This window comes from Eurosta solidaginis, chromosome 4 (assembly GCF_040869045.1).
Source record: "Eurosta solidaginis isolate ZX-2024a chromosome 4, ASM4086904v1, whole genome shotgun sequence".
Lineage (NCBI taxonomy): Eukaryota > Metazoa > Arthropoda > Insecta > Diptera > Tephritidae > Eurosta > Eurosta solidaginis.
The window spans coordinates 51208152-51219954 of record NC_090322.1 but is presented as its reverse complement, the minus strand read 5'-3'; the positions used below and the strand labels follow the sequence as shown (position 1 = coordinate 51219954).

At 38.6% G+C, this 11803-nt stretch overlaps 1 protein-coding gene across 1 annotated transcript; it reads right to left on the bottom strand.

Moving 5' to 3' along the window:
• Window positions 1–9914: 9914 nt before the first annotated feature.
• LOC137247892 (U3 small nucleolar RNA-associated protein 15 homolog) lies at window positions 9915–11803 on the bottom strand. Its single transcript, XM_067778825.1, has 2 exons — window positions 11654–11803; window positions 9915–11595 (listed from the first exon to the last, which is right to left on the bottom strand). Exons 1-2 carry the CDS (start codon window positions 11741–11743, stop codon window positions 10111–10113), a joined length of 1575 nt encoding a protein of 524 aa, XP_067634926.1. The 5' UTR covers window positions 11744–11803; the 3' UTR covers window positions 9915–10110.

The following is an 11803-nucleotide window of genomic DNA, read 5'->3' as shown; positions in this document are numbered from 1 at the left end:
TAGTGGCGTTGATTGAAAATGTCGATATTTGATTGATCGTCCCGTCCTGAATATTGCGTACTTCTTCATCCAAAAAATGTTTAAACGTCGATATTTCGTTGTTAGGTGCTCTCGATAAACAATCTGCGTTCACATTATCTTCAGCTTTACGATGTTGTATTTTGTAGTTGAATCCCTGCAAGAATGAAGCATAACGAAGTAGTCTTGCTGAGGTCATGGCTGGTGTTTTTGCACTCTGATGAAATATTCTTGTTAGAGGACGATTATCTGTCAGTAATGTAAATTCTCTTCCGTATAAATACATAAAAAACTTATCAACGGCAAAAAAAAAAAATTGCTAACGCTTCTCTGTCAAGCTGGCTGTAATTTTGTTCTGCTTTTGTTAATGCTCTTGAAATAAATGCGACGGGGCGTTCCTCTCCTTCAACAATATGAGATAGTACTGCAGCTATGCCCGTTGGGCTTGCGTCGCACGCTAATGTTATCGGCAAAGCTTCGTTGAATGGTACTATAACCCTGTCTTTAAGAATTTCCTGTTTAAGCTTTTTAAATGATTCTTCGCAGTGTGTTGTCCAATTAAACTTTTTATTTTTTTCTAAAAGCTTGCGTAAAGGGAATGTAATTGTCGAAATATCCGGTAGAAATTTTGAATAATATGTAATCATTCCAAAGAATCTTCTTTATTGCTCTACATTTTGAGGTTTTGGCATGTCTATAATCGCCTTTACTTTATCTGGACATTTTGCTATTTTGTTATGACTTACTATATATCCAAGGTATTTAATTTTTTCTTTAAAATATTCACATTTTCTTTTGTTGACGTGCAGTTGATATTTATTCAATCTTTCAAAGCATTTGATCAGATGTTCTTCACATTCTTTCAACGTTGCACCATGTATAATTATATCGTCAAAATAAGAGACTGTACCTTCGAGGCCTTGTAATATTTGATCTAAAATACGGTTAAACTCACTCGGAGCAGTTTTAATTCCAAAAGATAATCGATTCATTTGGTACGTACCTCGGTGCGTTGAAATAGTTTGCACTTCTTTGCTGTCATCATCAACTCGTACATGCAGATATGCTTTGTATAAGTCTAACTTCCAAAAATATTTAGAATTCTTTAAACTGTTGAAAATTTCATCGACTCTTTTGATTGGATAATGAGCGGTTTCCAACTGAGGGTTAACAGCTACTTTATAGTCGACGCATAGTCGTACATTACCATCAGGTTTTGGAATTACCACCAAAGGTGAACCCCAATTGCTAGTATTAATTTTTGTAATTATGCCGTCTCGTTCTAAATTATCCAGTTCACGTTCTACTTTTTCGCGTATGGCAAAAGGCACTGGCCTTTCTTTTAAGAACACTGGCTTTGCACCCTGGCGTAGTTTTAAACTACAAACCAAATCTGGAATGCATCCAACACGTTCTTCGAAAATTTCTGAAAATTTCTGATATAGAATTTATGTTGTTGTGGCTAATGTCGTTTTTAGAACTGTCTTCGTCAATTTCGTGTAGATTAATTTTCAAATGGCGTATCCATACACGTCCCAGTAATGCGGTACGTTTCGAAGATACAATGTACAAATCTTCTTTTGATTTCCTATTTTTGTAGTTTACGTCCACAGTAACGACTCCTATTGGCACAAACGTATTGTATAAACGCGGAAGGCAATATTTGTTTTCCTTAGCGGTGTTTTGATATTTAATTTCATAAATTGATTTTCCGGCAGTAACGTGTAGCCGGCACCTGAGTCGACTTCGAAGTTTTGCTTTCTTCCATTAATTAACACATCTGTATAAAATTTTTCTGCGTCCATACGTGATATTTTTGCAGTGCTTTGTTCATAAATGTCGATAAATTGATTAACACCATAATATTCCTCTTCTGTTGTGAACGATTCAATAGCATTTGATGTAGTGGTGTTATTGGTTGCAATTTTCGATTTCTTTTGCTTTATTCTATCTTGAATGCAGACCTTTTTGACATGACCAGTTTTGCCACATGAATTACATTTTAACTTGCCTCTCTCTACATTGCATTCTTTTGATAAATGATTATTACGGCCGCATCTTAGACACAATCCTTCTATGCCTAATTCGCTGTAATTAACTCTTGTCGATGACTTTGAATTTCTATTTCTAGAGAAACTTCCATTACGATTTCTACTACGACGATAGTTATGATTACTAACATGTTGACGGATTTGCTGAACATCGCTTGTTGAACCGGTTGCCTTATTTGCGATCACGTTATTATTTATTTTAGCAGCTTCCAAAGTTGTTGCTTTTTCAACTATTTGCTATTATTAAATAAATTATAAAATTAAAAAAATTGCTTCAAATAAATGTTTTCATACATTTAAAAAAAAGGCAATATGGGCAATCCCCGATTATTAAAAATCATTTGCTTGAATGTTGCTTTCGGATTCTGTAGCAGCTGTTCTCGAATATGCCCATCGCGTATACCTCTGATTAGTTGGGCTCTTAGAAAAATATCTGAGATAGACTTCCCACATTCACATATAAATCAACACTCCATTGCTCTTTTCTGTAGGGCAATTAAAAATTCTGCCAACGACTGTTCGCTATTTTGGATTTCACAAAGAAATTTGTGTTGCTCGACTAAAATGTTCTTTTCGGGACAAAAGTGTTTTTCCAGTAATGCCACTATTTCATCATATTTCAGTAAATTTATATTTTTGGGTGAAGCCAACGTTGCTAAACGGGAATACGCCGCTGGTCCGATGTATTGTAATAGTAGTTTTGCACACATCTCTTTGTCTTCAACAACTTTTGTAATATTGAAATGATTATCCAGACGCTCTTTATATGTTTTAAATGATTCTATTTTTGGATCGAATGCTTCGAAACTTGATGATTTGCCGCAATTTGCTGTTGCTGCTGCTACATCGTTGTCGTCATGGCGGTTATTGCCTGTAGCAATTGTTGAATTTGAGCTTCCATTTTATTTTGAGGTTATGTTCGTGCACGTTTAGTAAAATGTTTGGACCGTCTATCTAAATAATTATTTTCCGATTTTACTACTCGTCGCCATTTCTATTGTTATGTCCTATAAAGGAATAACTGCACGCGCTTGATTTTAGGTTATACTATATAATAAAAACTTCAATTTATTTGTATGAGGAATTTTACATCATAGCTATAGCAGTAGTAATTATATCAATATATGACAAAAGGGAAAGAGTATATATATATATATATATATAATAATAATAATGACAGTAGGAAAGAGGGCTGCCAGCTGTTGGAAAATACATAACACAAGTTAGTAACAGTGTCGGTCTTCCTGGACCTAAAAAGGGCATTTGAAACCATCGATAGGGTCATCCTACCAAGGAAACTGCATAACATTTGGTTACGTAATACAGCACTGCGGTGGTTTAAAAGCTACCTTACTGGCAGAAAACAGAAACCCATAATTAGAAGCGCATCGTCGCCGGAAGTTGATGTTGACATAGGTCTTCCACAAGGATCTGTTCTTGCTGCAATATTATTTATTGTATATATAAACGATATAAAGAACTGTCTTAGCCACTGCAAGATACGACTCTTCGCGGATGATGCATTATTGACAATAACTTGTTCGTCGGAAATAGAAGCTATATCTAAAATGCAAGCGGACTTGAATGCTGTTTATAACTTATATCAAAATAAGCTTAAAATAAATATTGAAAATACGAAATGGATGATCATGAGAAGAAAGAATGCAGAAGAAAATAATATAGCCTTGAAAATAGCAAATAATACCATACAAAAAGTCAAAGAAATCAAATAGCTTGGAATTATAATTGATGAGAAACTTAAGTTCGATGAGCATCTTAAATATACAGAGGCAAAAATATCAAAAAAAATTGATTTATGTTCCGGACATGCAAGCACGTCAGCAAATATTATAAAATTATGGTTTATAGGTCCATTATAGAACCTCATTTCATATACTGCCCTACGATATTGTGACGAATATGAGTGACACTATATGAAACTCACATCCCTAGTCTGATGCTAAAGTCACAATTACAATAAAGCAGACAGTCACTTGTATCTACATAAACGGATCAATCATTATGTGTACACCTATGTACGTACACGCAGCTGAGAAGCAACGCACAAACACGTGCAGATATCTTATCTGAAATGCTCCTAAAGGTATGCAATTATAATTGCGGAAGTGTCGGTCACACATACAAGCGCATGGGGTAGGAGAGAAGCTATAAAAATTATACATCTGTAGTTGTAGCTGAGAAATTTATAACTAACTAGTAAGTTCTGGAATTAGAAAAGCCTAGAAATATGCAACGACGAAATCAGACAGTATAAAAAGGCGACAACAGTACAGGCGAGAGTTCATTTTCATTTGAGCTATCAATCAGTTGATTTAATTAAGCAAGCTATTCGTTGCAAAGTATAAGTGTTATTGTGAAGTACTTTAATAAAGGCCATTTTTCCATTATTCAATATTGGAGTTATTTATTCAACAGTTTAGTGATTTGAACGTTAGCAGAAGATTGCAAATAAGGGAAATTGCAAGTAAATTCGTTACAATTGGTGTCAGAAGAGGAATTGTTAAATAAATTTCGAAGACTTCGAATACAACTTGGTCATGCCAAAGTTAAGTGAATTAAAGATCCAGAAACTGAAGAAGGAGTTGGAGAGCCGTAGATTGAATACAACCGGCATTAAACTAGAACTTCAGGCACGACTACGACAGGCAATGGAATTAGAAGGAATTGACGTGGAAGAGTATGACTTTCATCTTGATGGCGAGGAAACAACAAAAATGGAAGAAACACCGCAGACAGTTACGAGCACAGACTTGAACATGATATTGGCTGCAATATCTGCACAAACATCGACAGTAACATCAATGTCGTCGCAAATGTCATCTCAACTGGAAGAACAGAAGACATATATGGCATCTCAACTGAATGAACAGAAGAAATATATGGCATCCCAACTGGAATCGCAAGAGACACGCATAACATCTAAGATTGAAGCACAGGAGACGCGTATTTCCGAAATGTCGGCGCAAATTTCAGCACAGATATCATCTCAGATCTCCACACAACTAAAAGAGCAGGATGTCCGTATATCATCTAAACTGGAAGCGCATATGGAAGAAAAACTAACCCAGTTTCATGAAGGCTTCAGTTGTCGACAGGATAAAATAGAGGAAGAGATGGATGATTTGAAAGATCGTATACAGGAGTTGCAACTAAATCGCCCAGCAGCTTCAACGAGTAATCCAAAGGTAAAAACACCATCATTTGACGGTTCTATTCCTTTCCAGGTCTTTAAGCTACAATTTTAGAAGACCGCAACAGTGAACAACTGGAATGCTGAAGATAAAGTTGCTGCACTCTTCGTGGAAATGTTACAGATGATTCCAGAGTACGAACGGAACAGTTATGACGCATTGATGGCTGCTGTAGAACGACGGTATGGAAGCGAGCATAGAAAACAGATATTCCAAATTGAGTTGCAAAACCGTCACCAAAGAGCGAATGAGACTTTGCAGGAGTTTGCGTCAGATGTTGAAAGGCTGGCACATTTAGCGAATGCGAACGCACCCGTGGAATACACTGAAAAGGTAAAGATTCAGAGCTTTATAAATGGCATACGGGACGTCGAAACGAAGCAAGCCACATACGCAAACACAAAGCCAACATTCGCAGAAACGGTGTCACATGCTCTGATTCAGTAAACAGCGTTGCTTCTGTGTAAGCCAGTTTTCAAAGCACGCCGTGTGGAAGTAGAGAGGCCAGAGTGAGTAGGCGCAATATTGGAGGCGCTGAAAGGATCGCAAAAGCGGAGTGAAAAAGTTATCAAATACTTCAAATGCGGGAAGCCCGGTCACATCGCACGTCATTGCGATCTTGATCCTAGTGGTTTCAACAGCATGCGTCGTCTTAATAACAAAGCTGGAGGGGATGAAGAGCGAGCAAGATGTAGAGATCGAGAGCTACTTCCAGCTATTGAATGTCCTGCGATATCTGTGTCGCAAATTGGTAGAAAATCGAGGTCTTACCGTCAGAGGTAATGTGGATGGCAAAGAACGTGTACTGACTGTAGATACGGGCGCATCTCATTCCTTAATTCGATCTGACTTGGTCAACAGGAGAGTAAAAACGTTACCTGGAGCAAGGTTGCGTACGGTCACTGGTGAGTATAATCAAGTCCAGGGAGACGTGGTATGTGAACTCTTGACTGGAAAGGTCACAGTTCTACACAAATTCGTTGTGGCGGAGATCTTGATGAAGTCATATTGGGAGTGGACTTCTTGGTTGACCACGACATCAAGATCGATATGCAGAGAAGGGTGATGCGTTATAAGAACCAGGATATACCACTTAACTTCAGTTTGCAGAAAGGGTTCAGTAGTAATCGAGTACTTGTTGTTGTTGTAGCAATGCTCGCCCCACCTAATAGCCGCGACCGATCACAAATTGTCATCAATATCCTCTAACGGGAGTCCAAGGAAACTTGCCGTTTCAACAGGGGTGGACCATAAGGAAAGGGGTGTTAGAGGCGTTGGTTCCACATTACAATTAAAGAGATGGTTGGTGTCATGTGGGGACACATTGCAAGCGGGGCATACATTTTGTATGTCGGGGTTGATTCTGGATAGGTAAGAGTTTAACCTGTTACAGTATCCAGAACGAAGTTGAGCAAGAGTGACACGCGTTTCCCTGGGGAGTATGCGTTCCTCTTCCGCGAGTTCTGGATATTTTTCTTCAAGAACTGGATTCACCGGGCAATTCCCGACATAAAGGTCCGACGCCTGCCTATGGAGTTCACCAAGGACCTGCTTGCGTTTTTTCGCTTCATACGGCTGGGTTCTCAGGTGCCGTATTTCCTCAAAATGCTTACGGAGATGACTCCTTAGGCCCCTAGGCGGTGGTGGTTCGTCAATCAGATGTCTGTTGGGATGCCCAAGTTTCTGGGTATTCAACAGAAACTGTTTGGTCAGCATCTCATTTCTCTCCCTGATGGGGAGTATTCTCGCCTCATTATGCAGATGGTGTTCTGGGGACATAAGAAGACAGCCCGTGGCGATTCTGAGAGCAGTATTTTGGCAGGCCTGTAGTTTCTTCCAGTGGGTAGTTTTTAGGCTTGGCGACAATATGGGTGACGCGTAGCACGTCATCGGCTAGCTAATTGCTTTGTATGTGGTCATGGGCGTTTCTTTATCTTTTCCCCAGGTACTGCCAGCAAGGGATTTGAGGATTTTATTACGGCTCTGAATTCTCGGAACAATTGCGGTTGCGTGCGCACCAAAATGTAGATCCTGATCAAACGTCACACCCAAGATTTTGGGGTGTAGGACAGTCGGTAGCGTATAGTAATCGAGTACTGGTGGAAAAGACTCTACAAAGACCACGAAAGTCAAAGGCAAAAGTGGATAGATCGAATGGGCCAAATAAAGCAAAATCAAAAGTACCTACGAGAGAAGAACTGGCATTGACAAAACCTAATGGACGCACAAAGCCGAAGCAACGAATTTCCCAGAAAGAATGCGAGGGTAGTTTCAAGCCAGAGCGCACTACTGTTGTGAAACGTGGGAACGATACTGATTATGCGAAGCCAATCCGTCAAGCGCAAGCTCAATCAATTAATCAACCAGCAACAGAGTGCGAAGGAACGATCCAGGATAATGAGTAGTAAGATGAAACACAGGTACGATAAGGAAAATAATTCGGAAGGTTTCCGAGAGGGAGATATGGTACTGCTATACAACCCTCACCGGCGGAAAGATGTTCCATCCAAGATTCGGTGCAGTTGGGAAGGCCGTACAAAGTTGTGAAGAATATCAGTGATACCATCTACCGCATACAAATCACTGGGAAACCAAGGAGTAGAAGAGTGGTTCATTTGGAGATGCTAGCGGCGTTTAGATCTGGAGATTTGTCTGATCGGGACGATCAGACTTAGGTGGAGGGCAGTGTGACGAATATGAGTGACACTAAGTGATACTCACATCCCTAGTCTGATGCTAAAGTCACAATTACAATAAAGCAGACAGTCACTTGTATCTACATAAACGAATCAATCATTATGTCTACACATATGTACGTACACGCAGCTGAGAAGCAACGCACAAACACAGGCAGTAATCTTATCTTAAATGCTCCTAAAGGTATGCAATTATAATTGTGGAAGTGTCGCTCACACATACAAGCGCATGGGGTAGGAGAGAAGCTATAAAAATTATACATCTGTAGTTGTAGCTGAGAAATTTATAACTAGTAAGTTCTGGAATTAGAAAAGCCTAGAAATATGCAACGAGGAAATCAGACAGTATAAAAAGGCGACAACAGTAGAGGCGATAGTTCAGTTTCATTTGAGCTATCAATCAGCTGATTTAATTAAGCAAGCTATTCGTTGTAAAGTATAAGTGTTAGTGTGAAGTACTTTAATAAAGGCTATTTTTCCATTGTTCAATATTGGAGTTATTTATTCAACAGTTTAGTGATTCGAACGTTAGCAGACGATTGCAAATAAAGAAAATTGCAAGTAAATCCGTTACAATGTTATTCATGTTAGCCGACTCGAACATCGAAAAACTACAGGTGAAACAAAATAAAGCAATGCGGTTTATTCTTAGAAAACGATATGATACCCCAATACATGAAATGCTAGAAAGTTTAAATTGGCTGAGTGTAAAGCAACTCATTGTATACTACACTCTAAAATTCATACACAACATGAAACTAGGCAAACTGCCGAAATATTTAAATGACCAAGTAACATACAACAACGAGGTTCATGACTACCACACAAGAAACAGAAATAACTTTCGTCTGCCAGCTGTTCGATCAGAATTCGACAAGAACAAAATATATATTACGAGGGATTGAGAGAATACAACGATCTACTATGTGAAATAAAACAATGTCCAAATATCAATAAATTTAAGAAATTATTATATAACTATTGCAAAGCACTACCATTTAGATAATGATCTCATACATACATGTACCTAATTTAGGTCTACAAGACCGTAAATAAATATATATATATACATATATATATATATATATATATATATATATATATATATATATATATATTAATCGTTACTGAGATTGACGGGCTAGTACCTTAATGGTGCGTGTTACCGGAACGTTCCGGATCTACATACATATGGCAAAGGACCATCAACATCGATAACTCTCCTCAAAACCTTCGGGGATTTTCTTTATCGTTAATACAACAACAACATACCCAATTTATTCAAGGGGTTGTGTAACGCGACCCTTTCAAAGGGATGCCAGCGCAATTTATAGCTACTCAAACATAATTCCCAACCTCACCTACCCGTAACGAATCCCTTTTCTTTAGTAGCCGAGGCTCAAGCGAATGCAAGATCCTCACGGAACTAGGGTATTGGAGATGGAAAGGCCTAGAAGGTTCAATTTAGTCGTATTAAATCATTCCCATGTTATCAACATCGATAGCACTCCTCAAAACCCTTCGGGAGTGTCTTTATCGCTACAACATTTTGGCGAGCATGCGCTCGTGTATCTTGTTGGCAGTAAATAGAGCAAAAACAAAAAAGACAAAAAAATTTTCATAGTTACTTATTTATAAGGCAATTGTATACTTTCTGGCCATCTCGGGAACGATTTAATATGACCACATTGAACTTTCGAGGCCAACCCGCCCTCTGGCCCCTAGTTGCATGAGGAGCTTGGGGTCGCCAAAGCTTCGTCTGCTAAATATGTGTATGATACATTCATTTTTGTAACAGGATTCGCCCCGCGTAGGTGAGGCTGACAATTGGGTTGCGGAAGCTATGAATTGCGGTTATCAAAACCTCGAATCCCTCCTTACGGTGCTGAAAACCGAATCGTTTACCTCTATTGTCAGAAATAAAGTCTGATACACAATTTATAAAATACATACTATCTATTCATATAAATTTTTCTTAAAAATTAAAAAAGGTCGTCTCTATTATTCCGGAAATTTTCGTTGTGTACAAATTCCCGGTAGAAATTTTTTCGAAAGCTTCTCCAAACCAGACGAACTTTTTTTTCTAAATTACATTAGCATACAAGAATCTTATTTATTCATTGCCTTAATATGCTATACCGTCAAAATGGACGACTCTTTAGCTTGAGTGGATTGTTTTAATTGATCTTTGTCTTCTTTGACAAATCGTATCATCTCGTCGATCTGGTTGGTCCCACTTGAAGCACATTCCAGAAGCTCTAGACAGCCTTGCAGCTCCAACAAATCGTATGTCAAACTAACTTCGCGTTCCAAAACACCAGCCAATCTTATAAAGTCTTTACCCAATTCACCAGTAAATTCGTGAAACTTGGGCGTATAAACATCAAGCAACGCTGACACAACATCAATCATAACACGCATAAATCGATTCTCTCCAATATAACGGGATATAAACGTTATCAGACGGGATAAGAAGTTGTGACTACGTCCAGCTAATGCACGATGTAAACCTTTACGATGTATCAGTTCTTGCATGACACTAATTGTTACTTCGGGATGGAAACGTGCAATAGCTGGCATCATCACAGCATCTAAACATTTCACATATTCATATTTTCTTAAATAATTGTCATAATTTGCTAGTTTCGCTTGTAAGGGTTCACGTATTTCATGATCTATTTGAACAGAGCTGAAATGTTGATTTTTGTGCTGTGACCGCTTCGGCTTTCCATCCTCCTTCTTCCGTTCGATTTCCCTATTTTGAATGGAAATAAGGCCATCAACCATTCCAGCTACAACAGTTTGATCACCGGGTGCTACACCCAAACTCAGTACAGCATTAGGAAAATCAAGTGTGTGCACAGTTTGATATGTAGAAACATCAAAAATCTTAACATGACGATCCAAACTACCTGATAGTATACGTCTGCCATTTGAACCTAGACGTAAACTTGTTATTGTTTTATGATGTTGCGAAACTTTTGTCAGGAGTCGACATCCGGCAAAGGCATCCCATATACGCATTTCTGTGCCACCTGCGCTAATGAAAATACCACCCGTTGGTAAAAATAATAACGACTCAACAGGGCTGCCATGATCAATTGAGAACGAAATTTGCTGTGTGCGCGTATCATACATTTTAATTTTCCCATCATAGGCACCTGAGACAAGGGTATCAGGTGACATTGGGTTTACAGCCCCAGCACGTACATAATCTTCATGTTCCGCAAAGGTTAATATTGCTTTTTCTGTAGAAATGTCCCATAGCTTGATGGATCGATCGTCTGAGAAACTAGCAATATGAAGTAGATCGTGTGTGAATTGCGCTCGGTGCACTGGTCCTTTGTGTCCTTTAAAAAGACGAAGCACGTTTTTGCTAGATGGATCGAAGAGTTTTACCAAGCCTTGCTCATCGCCAGCCACCAGTAAACGTCCATCTTGCCGAAAGGTACCACCATATGCAGTTTCTTGAAAGCGTGACAAATTTTTTACCACTAATTTCGTTATCGGATTGTAAATTTGTACGCGCACTGAACATGTTACTGCAAAGTAGTGCGGCTCTATGGGACTAAAGTCAACGTAGTCGATGGCACCAAATTCTTTTACTAACGTTGGCACCTACAAAAGTGAATCATTTAATTTTTCAGAGTGATCGTGTTCCACAGGATAAACTTACGCTTAATTGCCTCCAGTATACGGTATCAGGAGTAACAACTTTCCCGGTTTTAAGGTATTTTTTTGTATTTAGCGGTTTAAAAGAACTCATTTTATTTTCTAGGTTGGTCTTTGCCAAATGTGTGCAAACAAATCTGCAGCATTCAATTGG

Coding starts and splice junctions, on each gene's coding strand:
- LOC137247892 (XM_067778825.1), bottom strand. CDS start 11,743: ATGAGTTCTTTTAAACCGCTAAATACAAAAAAATACCTTAAAACCGGG. Junction 11,596..11,653: donor TATACTGGAGGCAATTAAGC/GTAAGTTTATCC, acceptor TCACTTTTGTAG/GTGCCAACGTTAGTAAAAGA.